The 24,047-nt window shown below is 39.3% G+C and overlaps 1 protein-coding gene across 1 annotated transcript in view; it reads right to left on the bottom strand.

Annotated features, from left to right (window-relative positions):
* Positions 1-24,047, bottom strand: part of Tnni3k (TNNI3 interacting kinase) — a 330,025-nt gene that overhangs the window by 35,420 nt on the left and 270,558 nt on the right. Inside the window, 3 exon segments of the mRNA XM_087212909.1 lie at positions 16,026-16,104; positions 16,107-16,194; positions 18,657-18,716. Of these exon segments, the coding sequence (XP_087069035.1) occupies positions 16,026-16,104; positions 16,107-16,194; positions 18,657-18,716 (227 nt within the window).

The raw sequence follows: 24,047 nt of genomic DNA, 5'->3' as shown, positions 1-24,047 counted from the left end.
TAATCCCAAAGGAAGAGGAGGCTCCATCTCAGAGTACACATTCCTGGATGACTGGCTCCTGCCACAATCCTGCACAGGATTGGTAGAGAACGCCAGTAAAACTGTGCTTCTCCATGTTCTTGATGTCAATGAACCACCCTAATGTGGAGGACAAGAAATGAATTCATTAAAGCACTAAAGAGACATTGAGATCAGAAAGATGTACATCAATGGAAGATTTCATTCACTCAAATATCCAGTTAATCATTTCTTCCTTCAATATAAGTACATCTACCACACTATGTGCTGAGCACTGTGATAACAATTAAGTATACAAAAATGAAGACATAGTTCCTGACCTCAAGGAGTGTGTGTGTGTGTGTGTGTGTGCAGTTGAAATACACATACACTGATGATTACAATATAGTCTCTATGCTCTGACATAGATTAGTGCACAAGACATCATACCAACGAAAATGATGAGTATCTAACCAGCTAAGGGTAGTCAGCAACTCTTCTTACAGGGGGAGGCTTTGGGGCTGAGCTTGGCCTTAATTAAAACCTTCATATATCTGTGTGCTAAAAAGGTGGAGGGGTAAATAAATTTGAAAACTGTTCTTATAAGTGTGGGCTATTTGCAAGCTTCTTTGGGCCTGTATTTACAAAAACACTCAGAGTTTGGCTTGAAATACTCACAGTTGATAATATGGGGATTGTGTACTCAGAACACAATATGGTTTCTGTACAAAAGTTAAAGATTTGTTCAGCATTCCTTCCAATGTATTTTCTTTAGTCTACCATACTATTTCAGTTGGTATTGCAGATACAGACTAAGTTCACAGGGATGGGTCTATGCCTCAAGGAACTTCAGCAGCACAGAAGATATACTAAGTAAAAAGTGATAAGTGAATTAAGATAGATACAGCTTTTCTGGAAGACAGAATGTTTTGTCATGCATCAGGATGCGATAAGGAAATTTGGTAGAGAGAGGTATGATAACCCTGGAGAAGGGGTCAGAAGCAGAAACAGAGGAGACGGATGCACAAACCGATGAGATGGGGGACGTCCTAACTATAGCTAAAGGGTACACAGCTACTGGCAGTTTCCATGCTACTTAAATTTTCACACACAATCACAAGCCACCTGTTCAAATCATGTTAAAATGCAGACTGTGATTCTGCAGGTCTTGTGTGGGGCCTGAGACTCTGCTTTTCTGAGGAGCTCCCAGGCAATGCCAGGTGACCTGCTTCATTACAGACGGGGCTCCTGGAGCTCAGGGCAGGAAGGGATTTGCTCATGCCACACTGCTGATTAGTATGACAGCAACTCTCTTCTCTTTCACTATCACAGCTCGGCAAGTGGTAGAAAGATCATAGGCTTTGGAATCAGGCTGATCCAGGCTCAAGTCTTGGCCCTGCTGTTTACTAGGTGCAAAGCCTCGGGCAAGTCATTTATCCTTTCTGTGCTTCAGCTCTCTCATTTGCAGAATACTGATAAATAACTCTTAGCTTGTAGAAGAGTTGTGATAAGTCAGTGTTATGACTGGCACACAAAAACACACACTGTAATGTCCAGAACACAGTAAATGATTAAAGCACACAATACATCTTCTTTCAGTCTCTGGGCAGGTGAACATTGGTGTCAGCGTGCACGGTGATATTCACATCGCCTTCCCCACAGGTCCTAGGCTGTGTTAGCATCCATAACAGGGTCGGGTTTAACATGGACTGACAAATATGTGTAAGTTTTGGCCAGAAAAACAAAAGGGATTCCTTTTTTTTTCCCACCGTCTCCTTGAGTAAGGATGTGTAGGTTGGTAAACATATCTCCACTACTGAGATTTTCATACTTGTTTGCAATTGAGGCATTTAAAACATCTATTTGTTAAGAGAAAATGCTCAGCTAATACCACGAATATTAATGTTGGACATTTCTGTTGTTCATTCTACTTTGGTTTTCTTCCTGGATCCACAATTTTTTTCTGGTTGTCTTAGTTGCCATTACCAAAATACCAAGAAAAAAATTAAATCTCATAGGTTCTAAGGAGATAATAAGAAGTAATGACTTGTGAAATGCGATCTTTTTAAATAACAAATACCCTGTTTCAAATGCTAACAAGCCAAAGGAAGAATGTTGCCACTTTTACATTATATGAGGGAGGGTTAGATTTAGTCAATATGGAATGTGCTGATGCTAAAAGGAAGAGAAAAAAATACAAGAAATTAAACCTGTTAAACTGTGCAGTGCAATTGTAAGAGCTGCTTCAGAAATCTATTTAGAAATCAACTCTCTGGTATCTGAGTCATTACTGAGACACCAGCATCACCCACTTCTTATTACTGCAAACGTAGCAACAGTTGCCATGCTAGCAAGAGACTGGCAACACAAACACTGGAGTCGGGAGGGAGGGCTGGGCTCGGGAGTCGGGGCTGTGGGCAGAGCACGGGGCCATCTGTGTAGATTTAATTAGATGGGTTGTTCTCTTTGGTCCCTGTGCTGTGTCCTGTCAGACATTTCTCCAGAGCAGAAACAGTCTCCAAAGCAGCATTTTTTGGACCAAGTCTTATTTTCAGCTGTGCTCCAACATAACCACCAAAGGCAGAATCTTGCTTTGATGTACCCAAGAGTGGGTTTTGGTCTTCCTTTTGAGCCTGAGTGGAGACACGGCCAGGGTGTCTCTTCATTTCCAAGAATGAAAAACTCATAAAATGCTCATCATTAGAAAGTCAGGCCGCTGGTTGTCCCAATATGTCATTTCATCTCGTGGAAAGCTGAGGAATCTGTCACCGTTTATTTAGCAGTTTGCCTCTGGCAAACCTCTGCAGGTTCCATTGGTGTGGCTGGGAATTAGTTAATTAGTATTACAGGATGCACGGAGAAGAGAAAGCACTGTGCCTTGCCCTTTGGGTTGGAAGGAGCCCCTTTTAGGTTGCTAACAAGCACTGGGAAGGACAGAAAAGAAACCGAAATTACAGCATCAGAATAGCCGCCGTGCGGGCTGTGTCTGACTCTGCCTCTCATGCGGCTACGTTGTAACCTAAATATGTCACTTGCTCACTCTTCATGCAAATCTTTTATGTGTGACAATAAATTCGGGTCCTTAAACCTAATTTTTTTTAAAGGTGGCAATTTTACACACACCGGGCTCTTCTTCTGTCTTCACTTTCATTAGTTTCTCATTTTTTATCACTCTTTGGAACAGAATATTTTGTCTGATGTTCTTTCTTTGACATTTTTCATGGAGAAAGGTTGTTTCAAACTAAGGGTGGTTTTAAAAGTCAAGGAAAGGACTGACATTTCTTTGTGTGCTCCTTCCTCAACTTGGAGACTGAACGCCTGGCTGTTCCAGGAGATATCTCCAAGCCTCTACCCAGAGAGAACAGCAGCCGGGAAGGCTGAGGCCCCACCTCGGTGAGTCAACAGACTGCTAGGTGGTGCTAGAGGGCAAGGCAACTCGAAAAGATGAACGGGAAAGGTCGCTAGAGGTCTACACCAGCAGAAGGGAGATTCGAATCCTCCCACACTTCAGCACGATGTCCAGTTCTGATGGTTTGTAAGACAGCAGAAGACTGAGATACACAGGGCATTAGTAGCCAATGTATAACCTTCCTTTCACTTTTTGAGTGCACATGGGTGCATGGGAGTTGTTGGGATATTTCACCATAGTGCTTTCTGGTACTATTGTGCTTTATGACACCCAAAGGAGTGGAAAAGAGTTCATAGAAAAATGTAAATGGCTGTGTTAATGTTATAGGTGGTTATGTCTTTGGGGACCTTCGTAGAAATAGTTTTAACTTCCTGCAAGACCCTTCCCAGCCTTCTCTGATTTCCCCTCTCTATTCCATGACATTCAGGGACATAATGAGGTGTATGAGTACTTTCACATTCTTACCTCAAAGTACACAGCTATATATTTCCATTTCAGCTCCACATTCCATGACATTAGGGTATCTTTCTTCTTTTGTTAATTAGAAAAAAAATTATAGCTTCCTCAAGAAGGCATGGGCTTAAATCAAAGAGACAGAGTCAGCTGATAGGCATCATGGCATCAGCTTAGATCATAGCTTCTTCTTTTGGATTTTACATTTTTCTGGCACAGATCCTCAATGAGTCTGATAGCTGACTTTCAGCAAGTATTATTAAAAGTTACATATCCCAGAGATGATAAATATTCTGAGAAAATTGTCCTACCCTTAAGTTTAGGCCAACAACACTTGACTTTCCACATTTTCCAATATGAGCAGAGGCACAGAACTTACATGACAAGATCAGAATCACTGTGTTAGAAGACAAGACATGGCCGAAGTGAGGGTCAGACAACCACATGATGCCCCAATAAGCACTGAGCTTTGTTGAAAACTATGTCAGTTACAACTTAAATAAACTGTTTGAATAATCTTTTGTTTTCTTGACTTTGTAAATATTAATCTCCATGTAACAGTAGTTAAAGATTCTGATTCCAGATTGTGTTTATGAATTAGAAACTGTAGAGTATCTTTTCATTTCCAGTGTGAAGAACTTGTGAAACTCACCACTAGAAAGTCAGGATATTTGTGGTCCCCAAATTTCAGTAAAAAGAGTTTTTAATTTTTTCTTATGTATAATGAATGTGCATAAGAGCTATAAATTGATTAGTGTAGTGGGCAGTACATTTATTGAATAAATTTCAAAAGGCCTAGTTTTATAATATCCTTAATGTAGTAAAGAAATCAAACTAAACTAGAATTATCCTCAAAACTGGCCCTCAAGTGTCCCTACACTGGCAAATTTCTAGAAGGAGGGAGTTCATCCTTTCATGTGTTCTGATTTTCCATTGCTACTTTTAGAAATACGGTTAAAGAATGGGGCTGTTTTTGAGAGATGTGATTGAAGAGGACCCAGAGGGAGGGGTTAGCCCGTGACATGCTGGTCAGTGAGAGTGCTATGTGGAGTTGTTGTGTTCAGGCTGGGTCTGTATCAGTGCAGGGAACTGATTACAATATCATGAGGAAGAATAAAAGGAAGAAAAGTGGCTAGTATCAAAATTAGAGTGAGAAAAGAAATTCCCCCAGCAATCAAAGGCTGTATTGGCCATAGACTGAGATGCCCAATACTCACCTGGATTTGGCCAAGTTTTAGTGTGAAGTTGTCAATACCCCGGGCAGCTCCCTGCTCAGTACCCTTAAACTCCCAATCTTAGGTTCTTCCTGGTTCTTTAAGCTAGTTCAAATATGTTGGCCAAACTCAGTCTTCAGAGACATCATGATATAGAGCAAACCCTACCAGATAGGCCAAGATTCAATTATTAACTTATTTTCTTACTATATTTCTCTACACAAATTATTCAAAATTATTTGGGTTTCAGTGTTTGTTGAAACATAAAAAAAACTATGAGGCCCACTTGACAAGACTGTTGTGGGAATTAAATGTCATCATGTTTATGGAAAGCTTTTGTGTTCATCTATTCACTTTACCAATATGTATTTAGCACTTGCCATGGAGTAGACACTGTTCTTATTCTTATAGATAAGCAGCTTAAAGGAGAGGTGTTGTTTATGCATGTGGAATGTTTACAATCTCATGTAGATGCCAACAAAAGGTAAATGATCAGTTAAGATGGTCTTTCCTGGTGGATGTTAGTGCAGTGAAGCTCTCCTACTGACTCTTGTGGGCCTAAAGCCTGAATTTTAATGGCCACACGGGAGAGACACAACATGGGCCCAAGCAAGGTGGGGGATCAGATAAAAAAGACATGTAGAAAGCCAAAATCTTCAAGAGAGAACACTAGGATTAGGTGAACCAGGTAAAACAACAGCCACTCTATACAGGGAAGTGGAAAGGCTTACTGACCCATTTCATAACGAGCACCAGGAAAAGAAATAGAAATGAAATATGCCTCTAAGAAGTGCAATCTAAAAGCCTATACACAAGCGAGTTTTGAAACAGAATTATTTGTACACGTTTTATGAAAAACTGCAAATTGAAGTTTTATTGTGCTTCTGAGGCGTTAGTGTCCCTGTATTACCAGCAAGAGCAAAAACAAGCCCCTCTGTGAAAAAACCTACACCAAATACAAGACACAAAAAATTAACAGAGATAAAGGACCAAGGAACATGAGTTCACAAGAGAAACAAAAATTCAAAATGCATTACAAAGCCAGGCACTGAAAGCAAGAATTAGCAGATACAACGCATTATAAATGTAAAAACCAGAGAGATTAGAATATAGAATATGTGTCTAAACAATAAAAACAAATAGAATATGTAGAATAAAGAGATTTTTCAACACTGCCCAGTCAAATTGTTAAAAACATAGAATTTCTAGAATGGACGAGAAATTAGAAATGAAACAGATTATGAATGCAGTGATGGATCAACAGCATATAGATTCAGATACTGAGAGAATAAGTGAATTAGAATATAGAGCTGAAAAATAATTATTCAGAAATCAGCATAAATAAAGGGTGGATTGATAAAAAACAAAAATGTGTGTGTATGTGTGCATGATTGAGAAAAAAGGAAACTAGACTGAAAAGTTTAACTTTAAAAAGACATCTAATTAGACTGTATAAAGAGATATTAAGTAGGTGAGGAAAGGGAGTATTAGAAGAAATAATGTCTGAGGTTATCCAGAATTTGTGAAAGATGCAAATACACAAATTGTGGAAACTCATCAAATTTCAAACAAGATAAATCAAAATAAACTCATACCTATAGACAATATAATTCAACTGTACAATATCAAAGATAAAGAGAAGTTCTAAAACTGGTAAGAAAGGGTAGTTTAAAAACAAAAAGAAATGACAAGAGATTGATAGATGATATTTTAACAGGGACACCAGAAGTTAGAATAGCATGGACCAGCATCTTGGAAGTGTGTCAGGAAAATTGAAGATTATAATTATTGACTGTTGACACAAGGATAAACAAATATCCCAAGAGAATAGAAGAAAACAAAAACAGGTCTATCTAAATGTCCTTAGTGTATGGAAGAACTACTAACACAGATTATTTTGGAAGTGGTAACTATTCTTTTTAGGAAGGAAAGAAAGTAGGAAAAAAGATAAGTAAGCTCACAATCATTATTCCATGCTTATTCATTCTGTTATTTTTATCCTTGGACTAATCTCCATCATCCCGTTTCTTTAATGAAACCATTACTAATTACCTCAACTCAAACCAATTCTTTTTAAAAAAATTAACATTACCGGTACATTTTATGTGCACACTATGATCACATTCATCATTGGGAATTTGTAACTGTACGTGATATATCTTGGTTCTTTTCTTCCCCATTCCCCTTCCTTTCATTCCACCCCTCTACCCCTCCCTATTTGCAAAAAGCTTTGTTCCCATTCATTCCTTCTTTTCTCATATTTTTTTCTTTCCCTTCTCAAACTAATTCTTTAAAACACACACACACACACACACACACACACACACACACACACGGAATGTACACAGCGGTGACTTTTCTCCTCATGTGTCTCATGTACATACATTCCATTCTTTTGTTTATTAAAAAGAAATAAGTGGGTTTTTAATGCCATAACAGGAGGGTAGCGGGTGGAAAAGGTTTGAATAGTCATCCATCATTTTTTGATGAGAGTAGATTTAAACATGACAGGAAGGGTAGGCATCAAAAAATGTGAATGCTAGCATTTTAATTCATTTAAATTGCATAAATATAAAGCATAGTATTCATAGGCCCATTAATGATTTCTCTAATTTATTATAAATAAAATGTGGTTAATATTAAACCCATACAGTAAAATTGTAAATTAAATGTTGTAATTACTTGAAATAAGCAAAAGAAAAGAAAAATTCTGTCTTCAAGTTATTTATGAGATAATGGAATAAGACATAATTATAAGAGTAAGTAATGTAAATGCATAACATAACAAAAATGATTTTGACTTTTGGCAAAGTATGGGTTGGAATGGAAAAGATTCAGAAAAGCCTTCATCACCATATAGTGATTAGGCTGACTGAAATAACTGCAGAAGGCAGATAAATATCTTGACAAGATTGAATGAGTAGCCAAAGTTAAGAATAGTTAGGCCCAGGTGACAGGTTGTCTGTAGGTTAACCATGGTGTGTCTACAGGAACAATGGAACTTCTTGTTTGACTGTAGTGTGCGTCACCAGGGATACTGTGGATATTGTGTGCAAGATAATTCTGTACTTTGTAAGATTGACAAAAATCACAGTAGGAAGTTCAACATTCTGGGCCTAGCACATAAAATACCAGTAGTAATTTTTCAGTCAGAGGGTCTTCCAAAAATTGTTCCACACAGTTCCTCAAAACTAGAATGCTTTGGAGAAGAGGGAGAATGACAGTATCACACTTTCTGTTCTGAATCCCTGAACATGGGATGGAAATGTGTATTGTGGATGAGTTTAGACTCCAGGATAAAATAACTTCACTCAATTTTAGTGGCAATGTGGAATTATTTGAGGTTTGAATGGAGATAATATTGGGTTTTATGTAAGGAAAATTATTTTGCCTCCAGACAAGTAGGGTAGAGCATGGAGAAGGTGGAACAGGAGTGAAATTAAAGATGTTACAAAGGCTAAGAAGCTGAAGTCAAGGTTGGTATATGAACAGGGCTGAATTTGTGTGTGTGTGTGTGTCCAAACATCCTGCTCCACACCAACAGCTGGTCCTGAGCCCTTACTTCTCTCCCTTCTTCAGTCCTCCTAGGTACACAAGTTTCATGGAGCTATCATCTTACTCAATTGTTCTATTCCAGAAAAACTATGTGTGCATTGAAATTTTATGTTATATTTAATTTTTAGAGATTGAAATGCTTTCAAAGTACACTAGGCAAGGTTTCTATTTAAAGGAACCCTTTGATGAACTCTTTGGTAGTGTGAAGGATTAGTTCCATATGTATCTGTTTTACAGCTCCAAACCCTGGGTCCCAGTTTTCTTCTCCTGGACAGATAACTAGGTCACCGCATTCTGTTCCCAGAGCCCAGCTCCACACAAACACTAATTGGTTTTTGCCTCTGAAAGGTTATATATCACTTTGTCACTTCTAAATTTACATGATGTAACCCATGTATAAGATGGGAGATTTCATACCCTGTGGGAGGAGCAAGTGCCACATGCTTAGTTTTCCAAATATATCTAGAAACATGAAGTATTTCAAAAGAGCCAGAACTTCAGAGTGCCTTCCTCAAGCTCAGATTTTATCACTCTGCAGTTTCAGCTGGAATTAATGAATCCCTATTAGGTATGAAGAAAATATCTGACACAATTTCCTATCTTGAAATTTGTTTTGTGAAGGAAAATAATCATTAGCAAACAAATATGCAAATAGCTTCAACTCAAACCCCCATTAAGTCAAGCATTACAAAATTCTGATCAACAGCCTGTAACTTCATAGCCAGAAATTGAAAAAATAAATGTGCCATTTGCAGACATTGTGGAGGGGCCAAGTCTTACATCTATTTTTCAAAACCATAATGCTCTACCAAAAACTATGTTACTGTGTAATTTGAATGAGTTAGTTGGGGAGCCCAAGGGTCAGAGTTACTTAAGACACTACCAGGACTTGCTGGGGAGATCAAGCAGGTAACAAGCTCTCAAAAGGTCCTCTTTGGCTGTAGCTGCCCTTTCACTTCTGCTCTCATTTCCCTCTTCCGTGTGTCTGTCCCCTCAACTGTCATCCCGTCACTGGCAGAGTGGCTGACAGTATGGTAGGGCTGTTTTTAAGCACGCTTCTGGTACTCCGTTGTATACTGGAATAATCTTGGGAACTTTAAAACATTCCGAAACCCAGGTGTCACCACGGTGGACTCTGCTTTCATTGGCTCTGGACATTGGTACTTGTAAAAGCTCTAGCTGATTCCAGTGTGCAGTCAAAGCTGATAACCACTGTCCTACAGGCCATTAGACTCATGGCCCTGCTGCATGTAGTCTATCAATTCCTACATCCTTGGGCTCTCTGACTTTAAGAACCTACTGAGGCCTGGTCTCACTTCCTCTGTCTTCATATACTCAAGCTTAAAAGGCAGTCATGGAAAAAGTGGATGAATTCATTCCTTCATCAGCTGCTAGAAGAAACTGGAAGAAGTCCAGCAAATACAATTATTAGCAAAATATATCAAGTTTCTGGAATGTTCCACCTCCTATGCCATAGAGAACTCAGACAGTGGAGGAGACTACTGGTTCAGAATTCCAGCTCTGCTTTCTACTTGCTGTCTATTAACTTGGAGAAGTTGCTTACCCATCCTGAGCCTTGCATTTGTCAACTATAAAAATTGGAATTCCTATACTACAAAGCTACTGTGACAAAAACAGCATGGTACTGGCAAAGAAACAGACCTGAGGACCAGTGGGACAGATTAGAAGATGCAGAAACAACTCCAGACACACTCAGCCACCTCCTCTTCAAAAAAGGAGCCAACCATCCTCACTGGAGGAAAGGTGGCCTCTTTAATAAATGGTGCTGGAAAAATTAGGTTTTAACTCGCCAAGGATTAAAACTAGACCTATGTCTCTCACCATGCACTAAACTAAAATCAAAATGTATTAAAGATCTAAATATTAAAACAGAAACACTGAACCAGCGGGAAGACAGGTTAGGTAGAATTCTTGAAGACATTTGTATAGGAAAAGATTTTTTGAACAAATCCTCAGTTGCTCTTAAACTAGCACAATCAACAAGTGGAATCTTTTCTTACTAAAAAGCTTCTGCACAGCAAGAGAAACCACCAACAGTGTGAAGAGATAACCCACAATGTGGGAAAAAATTTTCACCTGCTGCCCCTCAAAGGTCTACTATCTACAATTTATAAAGAACTTAACAAAATCAGACCTCCCAAATTTAAAGACCCAATCCAAAAATGGGCATCTGAAATGAACAGACATTTCTCAGACAAAGAAGTAGAAATGGCAAATAAACAGATGAAAAAGTGTTCAACATCACTGGTCAATTGAGAGATGCAAATGAAAACAACACTGAGATTCCACCTCACCTGAGAAAGAATGGCTGCTATCATGAAATCAACCAATAACAAATGCTTGCAGGCTGTAGGGAAAGAGGAACACTGCTCCACTGCTGGTGGGAGTGTAGACCGGTGCAACCACTGTGGAAATCAGTATGGAGATACCTCAAAGAACTAGGACTGGAAGTCCCATTTGACCCAGCTATTCCCCTGCTGGGTATCTTCTCCAAAGAATTACAAGAATCATACCACAGTGATACATGTGCACCCATGTTCATAGCAGTACAATCTGTAATGGCTAAAACTTGGAAGCAGCCCAATTGCCCATCAACTGGAGGCTGGATAAAGAAAATGTGGGGTTTTAAAAAATAAAATGGAGTACTACTCAGCCATAAAAAATGAGAAATTAGAGACTTTTATAGCTAAATGGATGGACATTGAGGCGATACTCTTAAGTGAAATAAATAGGACACACATGTGTAAATACCAAATAGTTTCTCTAATGTGAGAAACTGAAAGTGTAAATAAGGACTAAAAGGTATAATAGATAATATGAAATAGGAAGAAAAGGGGCAAAGGGGAAGGCGAAGTGGGAGGGGCAGGAAAGGAAAGAAGAGAATGTAATTGATATGAGAAAATGAAAAAATGGAAACATAGTCTTTGTAAAGAGGGAGGGATCACCGGGGATTTAGCTCAGTGGTTCCGGCGCCTGCCTCGCTAAGCACAAGGACCCAAGTTCAATCCCTGGTACCAAAAAAAAAAAAAAAATCAAGTATTTAAAGAGGGAGGGATGGACGGGTTGAAGGGAGGGCAGGGGAATGGGGAAAAAATAAGAAACAAGAGAGATTATGTAAAGGTGTAAATTTCCAATGATGAATGTCATTATATTGTGTACCTAAAATGTACCAATAAAATTAATTTAAAAATTGGAATAACTATCTCCTAAGGCTTAATTAATGGCTATTGAAAGTGTTTAAAATAGTGCCAGCATTTAGAGTAAATGTTCAATAGTGATAGTTTTTTAAATGGAAAGAATTGAGAAGACAGTTAAATCCTGTTCACTGATTATTTTCCTAATGAATAATTACCATACATTGAGCCAATTTGAACAATTATTTATTTTTTATCTACTACACATGTATTTATTACTTACTGATCTTATACCAATCACACTGCTAGGTATGTGGATATAGTAATGAATAAGAAAGACATGATTCCTTTCTTGGTCCATTTTACAGTTTAATAAATTCTTTTCCTGTTCTTGACATTGATTTCAAACAATCCAAAGACTGAGCATGCTTGAGAGATGGTATAACTATCAGACTAACCTTCACTTCACCCTTGTAGTGAATGCCTAGAGATGTGCTAGGCTGTTTAGAGAAACCTGCACATGGTAGAAAAACACTTATCAGAGTTTGACAACAGTCATGAAAGGCCAGAAGGCTATACAATGTTTTATGAGAATATCAAAAGAAGAAGTCTAAAATTCTTGAAGTTTTTCCACCAGTGGAGGTGCATGTAATCGAAGCAGATTGCCTCTGTAGGTTCTTGAAGGCCAGGGAAGCTGTGGTCCCTCCATCCCCAACTTGACCCCTGGCTGTGCTTCTTTGCACTTTCTAGCTCTATCACACATTCTGTGACTCATCTACATTACTAGAACCGCATTCTCTGTTTAGCGTTCCAGGCATCTTTCCATCACTCATTGTCATTACTGGGTGAAGAGGCCTCTTCTTATAACAACCCCAAGAGCTGGTATTATTGTATGTATTTTACAAATGAGAAATAAATAACTTGAGCAAGGTCATTGAGCTGGTAAAAGCAAAGCCAAGGTTGAGCCTCTGTCTAATTCCAAGCTCATTCCCTTAATTCTGTCTCAAATGCACAAACCTTGGGTGACTGTACTTTAGCTTTGGAAATATCAAAATGTGACTGTTTAGACAATTGATTTTAAGAATCACACATAGAGCATAAGAAGAGCAGATGGAACTACAAGATGATGATGTGCCTAAACCTAATCTAATATTGGCCTATGGGTCTCTTATGAGATTATGTCGGAGGAGACTGAAACCTAATAAAGGATGTGTCCAGTTTGCCTGCTTATCAATCAAACTGCTGATACTTAATTTCATGACATTCTATAGATTGATGCTCTTGCGATTCAGACTTCCATCTCTTCATAGCTGCAGCTGCAATTCTTTTTCAAGACCAGGAATATAATAACTGACTTAAAAAAAAGTAACAGTAGCAATTTGTAAATTGTGTAAGACCCTTGCTACTCCAGATAGTCTTTCTCCACTGTCTACACAGTAAGTACTTCTACCCTGGTGATGAACAGTATAGGTATCTGTGTAGCTGCATGTGTGTGTGTGCATGTGTAACTGGGCCCACAGAAAAATCCTCTGGGGATCCTGTGTAAAGAGACAGATTTTGTATCATTTCTGATTTTCCATGGGTTGCAGTATGGACAGTGGACCCTTGACTTATGAACTCAATTCATTTGAGAGGGCTGGTTGTAACTCAGGTTGGTCAATTGAAGGTTCAGAGTCCTCTACACAGCCTTCAAAGTCTCTCTCCTGTAGACAGGCAGATATCAGTGTCCTTAGACATTGGCCCAGGATTTTTAAATTAACCTCACATGGGAAAGGATTTGTCATGCTCCTTCCAGAACTCTTTAAGGGTTCAATCTGTATCTGAGACCATTTGGAAGCACAAGAGACTGGCATTTAGGTCATTACTCAAGATTTTGTTGGTAAGTTAAAACTAAAATTCTGGTCATAACCCAAGTTGTTCATATGTTAGGCCAGTCATAACTTGAGGGTCCACAGTACTTTCCAGGGTCTCCATCAAGCTCACAGCTACTTCTCAGATCCTCATCTAGAAGACGGACCCTGACAGCCTTGTGTATATTAAGGAAATATGACACCACCCCTACTCCAACTATGTAATTCTACCATGGCTATTTAATACCCAAAAGGCCAATCACATATTCTCTCTTGGTAGACTAGATTGTTATTGCTAACTCACTGTGAATTACAGTATTTTTCTTGTATCTATCAATTATTCTGTTCTTCATCCATCTGTGCCCTTCAATATGTGTGTGACTTTACAGTTCTTTCCTTTAGAGATCTCTGTTGACAGCTAGGCTCTGCCATTTGACTTGCCAGTGGGAAGTCAAAGGACGAAATTTGAGCAAAGGCTTCAAACGTGCATGTGAAGTTTGTGGCCTTTGTGAGAACACGGTGCAGTAGCAAGTTCTTCTGTGTGCTCATCTGAGGAGGCCAAGGGGTACATGGAACAGACCTGGGCACAACCAGTAGCTCTCAGTGAAGCTGGCTCAGAATTGGATACATGAGCTGGAAATGAATGCTCATGGCTGAATACCCTGGAATTCTAGTATGGCTATTACACAGAATTATCATGGCAAGAGATGATTGATATTTCTTCTCTAACCTTTACAATAATATAGAAAAACTGTCTTAGGTACTGGGACTCACTGTGGAAGCATATTTTTTCTCTTTTTCTGATATCTTTTGCTTTTTTTTCTTTCATTTTCATTGAGGTAAAGTTCATATAATATAAAACTAAGCATTTTAAAGGAAGAAATTCAGTAGCAGTTAGTACACTTACAGTGTTTTAGTACAACTACTACCTCCAATTCCTAAATATGTCCATCACCTCAAAATAAAATCCAGTACCCCATTAAGAAGACCCTTCCATTTTTTCCTCCCCTCAGCCCCTGGCAATATCGATTTTTTGGTTTTGTTTTTATAGACTTACCTATTGCTGTGAACTGGAGTGTTTTCATTCAAGGTTTCAGGCTGCAGCCCTAACCTCTCATGTGACTCTAGTGGAGACAGAGCCTTTAAATAAGTAACTAAAGTTCAATGAGAGCATAAGGGTAGGGCCTTCCTTGACTCAACGGAACTAATCTCTTTGTACAAAGATGAACTTATGTGCTCGCTTCAGCAGCACATATACAAAGATGAACTTATAGCAGAGATCTCTCCTACCATGTGAGGACACAGAGAGAAACCAGGAAGAGGGGCCCTACCTGAACCCAACCACTCTGGTGCTCTAATCGAAGACTTTCAGTCCCCAGAACTGTGAGAAAATAAATTTCTGAGGTTTCAGCCACCCGGTGTACAGCATTTTGTTATGGCAGCAGGATCTGATGAAGGCACCTATTGTATTCTGGATACTCTTAGCTAAAGGGCCATACAGTGTGTGACTTTCATGTCTGGCTTCACTTAGCATGTTTGAAGGTTCACTTGTGTTGTCAAATGTACCAGTACTTTATTTCTTTGGAGAGCTGAATTGTATGGATAACACATTTTGCTTATCTGTTCTCCTGTGATGGACATTGAGGTTGTTTCTACTTTTTGGTGATGGTGAGTAATGTTGCTGTAAACATTTGGGTACAAGTATTTGTTTATTTATTTCTAATTATTGCAGGTTTATTCATAGGAGAGAAATTGCTGGATTATGGTAATTCTTGTTACTCTGAACTTTTAGTGCCAAGATCCTCAAAGCTGTTTCCCTGCTCCTGCATAGGAATTCTTGCTTGGATTCCCTAAGATAACTAGAAACTGTACAATAAATTCCTTTTGTTGCTTTAGAATTGCTATTTCTTTTTACGCTAGAATTAACTCCTGTTACTTATAACTTAGAGAAGCTATACTAGCAAAGAATAAAATTTCTAATATTTGCTCATGATTTTTTTTTTAGTAAAACATTAACTGGTACATTTTAGATATACATATTGATCACATTCATCATGTGGAATTTGTACCATTACATGATATATCTTGCTGCTTCTATTTTTTCCCCATTCCCCCCTCCCTTATGTTCAAAAGTTTTGTTTCCATTTTCTTCTCGAATTTTCTCTTTTTTTCTTGTCCCCCCAACTTGTTCCCCAAGTGGAAATAAGGACTAAAATGTACAATAGACATTGGAAATGGGAAGAAAATATTCATGATATTTTAAGAAAGATGAATGCAAAACTCCTCTTTCCATGTCTTCCAGAGGGCGGGTCCCTGCTCTTAATAGGTCAGGTCACGTGAGCAGCATACATCTGGTTTTGTGGTGCAACTCTTGCCTGCGTGTGACACTCACCTTTGGGGCCAGGCAGCATAGGACCTTGCGTTGAGAGCACACTCCAACTCAAAACGGCTCCGTAAAGCTGCCACGTGCTCTGGCCAGGGGCTCCCTGGCTTGCCAGGCAATCAGAAGAAGAGGAAGGTGAAAGAGACCCACTGCTGTTACTCGATGCCGGAGACATCAGCTGAGTGAAGGAAGCATTCAATAAACTGTTTCATAAGTCACTTTTATAACTCCAACAGGCATAAGGCATAGAACAGTATATGCACTTTAACTTTGTATTCCAGGATTTATTGTATTTTAATTTCTATTCTCAGCTTGTTTCTAGCTTTTCCTTTCAGCCTCCGATAGCAACACCTGGCTAGCTAAATTTACTTTTTGACCCAGTTCTATGTTGAGAGTTAGGCTTGTTAAACTTGGCTTCAGCTTTCCAAAAACACAGTAGGTCCAAGTCAGGTTCATAAAACAGATATTTAGAAGTTATTCATCGATGATCAAAAGATTTCCCCCATTTTTCCCTAGGGCAATAAGATTTGTGAAAGAGTTCCTTTAAATTGTACCTAAAATTATTCTCTTCACATGAAATCATTCCCTTGACATAAAATGGACTTAAACATTTTTCCAAAAATACATCTATTTTACAAGATGAAGCACACTTTTATGTCTGGCAAGTGTTTTCCCATAGAGAACAAGGCAATTCTTTTGTTACACCACAGTTCTTCAGATGTTTAAAATTAGTTGTTGGGCTCACCCTAATTTTCTTTCTCTGTTATAAGCATCCCTGGCTCCTTCAGTTCATTCTCAAATTACATGATTTTCAACTCCTTCACTGTTCTAAACTCTTAACTAAAAAATGTGTCCCAGTTTTCAACAGTCTTTAAAAGGGCCAGTGATGTAACTGGGTACCATATTGTTGGGCATCTCAAATAGGAATGATCACATCTTTCATTCCGCAGCAAGACAAGCACTTCACCTTCTAACTGCCAGTGAACATCTCACCCACTAACATCCATGGTGCTCCTAAACTGTGTCTCTAGTCTTGCATACTTTCATTATTATTTCCTTGGTTATTCTTCTTAAATTCATTCTTGTTTGACATATCCTGTTACTTTACCCTCCAGAGTATCCTCGAATCTTGCTTTCAGGTATTTTTTATCCTCTTGACTTTATTGTATCTTCAGATGTGCTGAGGAGCTCTATCTTGACTTTGGTCTAAGCCACTGACTGAAAGGCTGAAGAGCAGAAGGCATAGAGAGATGGGACTTTGCAACTCCAGCTCCGTTAAGCTGACTCTGGCCCATGAATTAGTGTCACTCGGGCCAGCAAACTCTTTTTGCACAAAGATCCTTCATCTTTTCTGAGACACAGGATACTGAGCAATGTGGTCAGCTTAACAAGACAAGCTAGTTTAGCAGATCCTACCATTGTCCCTTTCTCTGGAACTCCAGCCTTCCTCAGTCCCCCTAATGGGATATATCCCCAGGCTGAGAGCCAGTTTGCCCAGGAGAACACAAAAATTCACGGTGAAAAGATACTTGTAGCTCAGGCCCTGAAAGTAACTCTTGAGTCCAGGTTTTTGGCCAATGCTCTTGTCCATGGCTACTCCTGAATCCTCACCCAATATGTTACTACTCTCTCCATTTGCTATAAACATCAGAGAAGTTTAGCAAAGAGAAGAGAAGGTGGGCATTTATGTTTAAACACTGAAGCCTCCTTCTAGGGGAAAGGCTTCCTTGCTGAAGATTCAGGGAAGAGTCAGAGGACAGAACCACTCACTGCAGACTGCAACTGGCAACTCGCAGAACAGGTTCCGGTAACTCTCAGTTAAGATTTATTTGAACGAAGGGAATGGCTCTACTGTGGATGGCCCTACTGTGACATTCAGTTGTACAATCTCAGCTTGATGCTGTCTCCCCCCATTCTGCCCCTTCCACTGTTATGCAGATGGACACATGAACTTATAGGTATGCTATCCTTCCTCCTCTGTCAGCAGCATCCCTGTGCATTTAGGAATATATTGTTTGTGAATGAGTGTTCCTGTTCAAGTTCCTTTGCCTATTTTCAAATGCTGTCTCTTGACCAGGTATGTAGCAAATTAAGGCAATTATTGAGAAAATTAAAGTAAACAGCTCCTTGAAATTAAGGGAAGAAAATTCCATTAACCTGATTTTCAGTGTATAGCACTTAACAGCATATGTGTGGTTTGAAAACAATGCCTTCCAATTAATTTATGCCTTATTTTTGTGATGATTTTCTTATTCTCATTGAACTTAAAGGACAACAACTTAATAATTTAGCTTTCTTCTCACTGTATGTAGGGATTTTGTATAGAAAAGTTGATTTAAATAACTGCCTTTGAATCTATCTGTCATTCTTTCAAAATTGTACTTACAGATTTTTTTTTAAGTTGAGCATGACTGTAACCATTTGCTTGTCCAATTATTTGTTTGAACAGCCCAAATTCACTCCAAATTTGTAGAAGCAGCTGATTCTGCTCTACCCCAGGGGTTTAACGACTAGGATAGGACTGAATGGACTTGTGGGCATTATAGTCACTTTCCATAAATGCCACCTCACCTACATTCCTTGACACTATTGGATAGTCAGGATTTTTTATGGACGTATTTCTGAAGGTAGGGTTCTTACCTCAATGTTGCAGAGACATTCTTCTAACTTGGTAACAACTTTGGAAAACTCAGGTCTTCCCTGAAAATAGAGGAGATTTTCCCATAAGAATAAAAAGTAGAAAGCTGTCTATGGGTTTTGAGTATTTGTATTTGCAAAGGCTGAGATTAACAATAAAGTATACTTTTTATTTAAAATACACTTGTATTGAAGTGTTAATTGAATGTTCATTTGCTGTTCGGGAGGGATGTTGAGTCTTCTTCTGATAAAGAGTTTTAAGTCAGAATTCGCAACTACATTCAGATAATGAAATAGTGGAAAAGCTTTAATTAGCTTTGCATGCTTTTAAATGGCATATTTTCTTCTTCAAAATGAAAGAATAAAAGCAAATACTAAGAACTATTAACTATCTCAGTGCCTTATACTGCACATGTGTCTGTGGGCAAAGAATTGCTAAAGGTAATTTTATAATTATGTAGCTTCACTACCAAAAAGACATCTCAGATTGAAAGCTAAGATCCAGAGAGAGACTTCATGACTATGCCCTATTTTAGGGTTTACGACAAGGTTTTTTTTAATCTTAAGAAACTGTTACTGGGTCCAGGGATTTACCTCAGTGGTTTTGCCGCCTGCCTTGCAAGCACAAGGACCTGAGTTTGATCCCTGGTAGCCCCCCCAAGAAACCCAAAAAACAAAAACTTGTTATTAAAGGTACTGTCCATTATAAACCTCCTTGTCAGATAAGTTTGGTTAAACATTTATTGTATTCTGATTATACAAGTGTTGTTCCAATTGCAAAGGATATAAGAATAATTATGAATCTACAGGGAAAATTCTTGAAATTTTAGAAAATGTTCCTCTCTTGAAAAACATTATATGCCTCCCTTTGTCAGATCCTAAGGACTATACATTCTATCATTTCTCCCTTTATGAAATTTTCACTGCCAGGAGGTAGAGAGCCCAGTTTCACATTCAGAGGCAGTTACCAGCTACTTTAGAATCTTAGCAGAGCAGTTTCTCCCTTACTACCCAGCCCTCCCCTGAGGACTTGCTTGCCCAGAGCCCTCTTAGGTGGGCGCTGCCTCCCCAGCACATTCCTTGGCCCTCTGGGTTGGTGGCGGTGGCGGCGAGTGTGAGCAGGGGGCAGTGCCTTCCTTCTTAGCTCTGCTGTTTCCAAATGGCTTTTCCTCAGAAGCCGCCGGCTCGCCAGCTAGACCATGGAGCCCGCCGTCCTCGGCGCTTGGAACGTCCTGAGAGCTGGCTCGCTGTGACAGTCCCTGAGGTTGCGTCCTCCCGGCTTTCAACATCCGTGTACACAGTCGCTGCCACAGCCCGGTTTCTGGGTTCCTTAGCTTCCTCTTTCCCACCACCCTGTCCTTCCTCTCTGCCTGGTCAGTCAGCTCGAGCGGCACCCTGAGGCCCTGTCCCTGCCGAGGCCTGTAGAGCCCTCTGTGCTCCCCTGCTCCATCTTCATCAAACCACGCTGTGCTCTGTCTCCTTCCTTGTAACTCACTTCTGGACTCCAGATTCTGACAATATTGGGCCACATGGGCACTTCATTTTACCACTTAGAAAGAGCAAAACCTTTTAATTGTGAACATTTTCAGATACGTCCTAAACTAGATACTTATATTCTCTGCCAGATCTATGATTTCTTATATTAGTTTTTGCTTATCTCATCAATACTTTATTGTCATCTCATTTTCTTACTTCTCCCTTACCCACCTTAGATTTCATTGGCAATTACTTCCCTTTATCAGTCTCTTCTACACACTTGGCTTCTTTGCTCTATTTGTATTTTATACACCATTGAAAAACTCCCAACATTGATTAGATTCATCCTGATTGGTCCTACTTCAAAATCACGACCCAAGCACTCCCCTTCTAGGTATCTTCCTGAAAGAGTTAAAGACATCATATTACAGTGATCCATGCACACTCATGTTTATGACAGCACAGCTCACAATAGCTGAATCTTGGAAGCAGCCAAGACATCCATTAATAGATGACTGGATAAAGACAATGAGGAATTTATGCATAGTGGAGTACTAGCTTGCCATAAAGAAGGATCAATTTGTCATTTGTTGAAAAATGGATGCATCTTGAGACTATAATGTTAAGTATAATAAATTAAACACACAAGCTTGGGGCTGGAAATTTAGCTCAGTGGTTCCGCCGCCTGTCTTTCAAGTGCAAGGTCCTGAGTTCTATCCCTGGTACCAAAAAACAAAACAAAAAACCCCCACAAGCTTAAATATAGCATAAGTTCCTTATATGAAAAACCCAAAGTATAAATGATCTAAAGAGCAAAAGAAAGATAAATGATAAGAAATAGAGAGATAGATCTTTGATACATAGGAAGGGGATCTTGAGATTGAAGGAGAAGCAGGAAAGAGGAAGAAAAATAAAAAGAACTAAGATACATTATGGATATGCACTTACTCCCCACAATGACCCACAACGACCATAATCATTATGTACTACAAACATATACTAATAAAAAATTCATGACACCCAGTGGGCAGGATGGCACACTCCTGTAATCGCAGCACTTTGGGAGGCTGAGGCAGGCAAAGCATGAGTTCAAGCCCAGTCTAGGCAATTAGTAACTTAATGAGATCCTGTCTTTAAAAAAAAAAAGGTCTGGGAGTGTAGATCATACAAAGACATACACAGAAGCAGACATGAGTCTCGCACTCTGAGCACATCTTTGCTACTGGCCAGAGAACATATTACATATTTCTAGCCTGCTCAGAATCCCACAGACCAGAGAGAGGGCTACTGTGTGCCTACCCATTTCTTCTCAAACCTCCAGCTTCTACCCACTCACCCTGTCTAACCACACACAATCTGCCTTCCTTTTCTTCATATGGATGAGCTTTTCCTATCTCTACTGAGGCCAGTTCCAGCAATCATTCCTTCTGGTTTTTGCATAGCCAATTCCCCTCTCTATTATTTAATCCCTACTAGCACACAGACATACTCTATGCTGCCCCATTTTAAACACAAACAACAAACTAAACTCCTTCTCAGGGACTCTTCTTCAGAATACGCTCCACTTCTCTGTTCACCTTCACCCACAAAGGGCTGTAAAGAGCAATCTCAATTTGCTCTCTCACTTCCTTCTTCCTATTTTCCCACCATCCTAATAAACCTTTCTCTTACAATACCCTGCTGAAATTGTTCTTGGTAAGGGGGCAAAGACCTCCCCATTGCTAAATTCAATGCTAAATTTCAATGCTCATCTCACTTGGCACAGTATTCAGGAAGCAATCTGGAGCATTTATCAGTTGGCTCTAAAGTCATCATTTTCTCATTGTTTTTCACTTTTCTCAGCAGCTGTGTAATTTCCTCTTGTGGTTCTATGTCCTCCTTACCTCTAAATTTTGAATTACCCTAGAACTCAGTTTCAGAGTCTCTTTACTTCTCTGCTTAACTTGTTGATGAGTTAACTCAGTGTTACACTTTTAAAAAACAATTCCTATGTTTATAGTCTTTTTTTGTTTCAGTAAATAGCAACTCCATCCTTCTACTTACACTGGCCAAAAGCCATCCAATGATCTTTGACTTTAGTCTTTATCATTTCTGCAGCCAACCCTCCAGCAAATCAGATTGATCCTACCTTTGAAACATGCGTAGAACCTGAAAGTATCCTCCCACAGACAGCAACTATAAACTCTGGACAAAATATATGAGACAACTACCTGAAGGCACTGGAGACTTAATAAAATTAGCTAGATCCTGGAAAGGAGTCATTCAGGAGAAAAGAAGGACATGGAATATGTTTTTCATCTTTTAAAATATAAATATTTATTATATAATAAATGCAATATCCTATATTACATACACACACACACACACACACACACACACACACACGAGTAGACCCTGTCTATATATTAAGAAGTTCTTCAAATTCTGATAGCTTGCTTGCCTGAAGATCCATAGGGCAGGATTCATGGCAACCAGAATTTCGCTGGTATTGTTCTATAACAAATTTCCCCAAATCTAGTGGTTTAAAACAATGCCCATGTTTTGTCTTACAGTTTCTATGGGTCAGGAGTTCAGTACAGATTCACTTCTTTGGTTCAGTCTCATCACACTGAAATTAAGGTGTCACTGGCATTGTGATTTAGATTTGAGATTCAGAGGTCTCTTTCAAGATCACTGGTTGTTAGCAGACCTTATTTCCAGGTGCTTGTGTGACACAAGTGTTGCCAACTATTGCCTGAGAACGACCCTCAGCTTTCAGAGCATATTTGCAGTTACCTGCCACGTGACCCCAACAGGAAGTTCACAAAGTGGCCATTTGCTTTTCTCCAGGCCAGCATGAGCATGGGTCTCTGACTGCTTCCTCTGACTGCCAGAGAACATTCCTTGCCTTTAACGGGCTCACCTGATTAGGTTAGACCGAAGCAGGACAATCTTCACTTGCCCTATGATGAAATGTAATCATGGGAGTAATATGTCATGAAATCCACAGGTTTTGCTAACACTCAAGGGGAGGTAACTACACATGCATGAACTCTGGAAGATGAGAATCTTAGGAGCCATCTTAGAGTCCTGCTTTTCACATACAGGCAGTAGAAAGCGCTGAAGAAAGAAGGCCTAGAATTTGGGTATAACTCTGCCTAAATCTCTGGCCCATCCCCTGAACTGGAAGCCCTTTTTAATGTATGTTCTTAGATATGCAGTTATGGCCAACTCAATTTTCCAAATTCATTCAAAATGTTTACCTTCCACGGTTATTTTGACTTTGGAGAAGAGACACAATTCATAAGGAGCTACATCTGGCCAAGAAAGTGGATGAGGACACACTGTAATGCTTTTACAAGCCTGCCTTTCCTTTCAATGGCATACAGCAGCAGCATTCACCATACTTTTTGATCACAGGAAAGAAGAATTCCAGAACTGCTTCAGAAGGTGACAAAAATGATGGGATGGCATAACTGTGTCTGAAGCAAGAGAGAGTATTTTGAGGGGGTTAATGGCCATATGTCCTTTACAGTAATTATTTTTTTAAAAATTTAAACATATATCACCTTGTTTCGTTAGCCCTTGTTCACACATGTGGGGCAGATTCTAAGTAGCCCAGGTAGGAGGACTAAAGGGAATGAGCGGAGACTGGCTTTGCTGCCCACGGGGTTCTTACTATTTTCTCAGACTGATTTGCCTAACAATTATTCACAGCCTATGGAAATCCACTGTATTTTGCTAGGTCCAATTCCCTAGCCATGTCTTTCTTGAGTCCACAAAATAATTTTTCATCTTTAGTTAGATCGATTTCATTCTTCCTTGGATTATAATGAGGTATTTATATAACTATCCCACTAACTAAAAAGTAGTTTAAGGATAAGCATTGGGTATTTACTCTTGTAAACCCAGATTGCTTATTCGAGCTCAGATTTGCTA

Source organism: Heterocephalus glaber, unplaced genomic scaffold, assembly GCF_053883595.1.
Source record: "Heterocephalus glaber isolate CG9 unplaced genomic scaffold, H.glaber_assembly_v1.0 deba00001442, whole genome shotgun sequence".
Taxonomy (NCBI): domain Eukaryota; kingdom Metazoa; phylum Chordata; class Mammalia; order Rodentia; family Bathyergidae; genus Heterocephalus; species Heterocephalus glaber.
The sequence above is the reverse complement of the archived record's forward strand: the minus strand, read 5'-3'. Positions and strand labels throughout refer to the sequence as shown.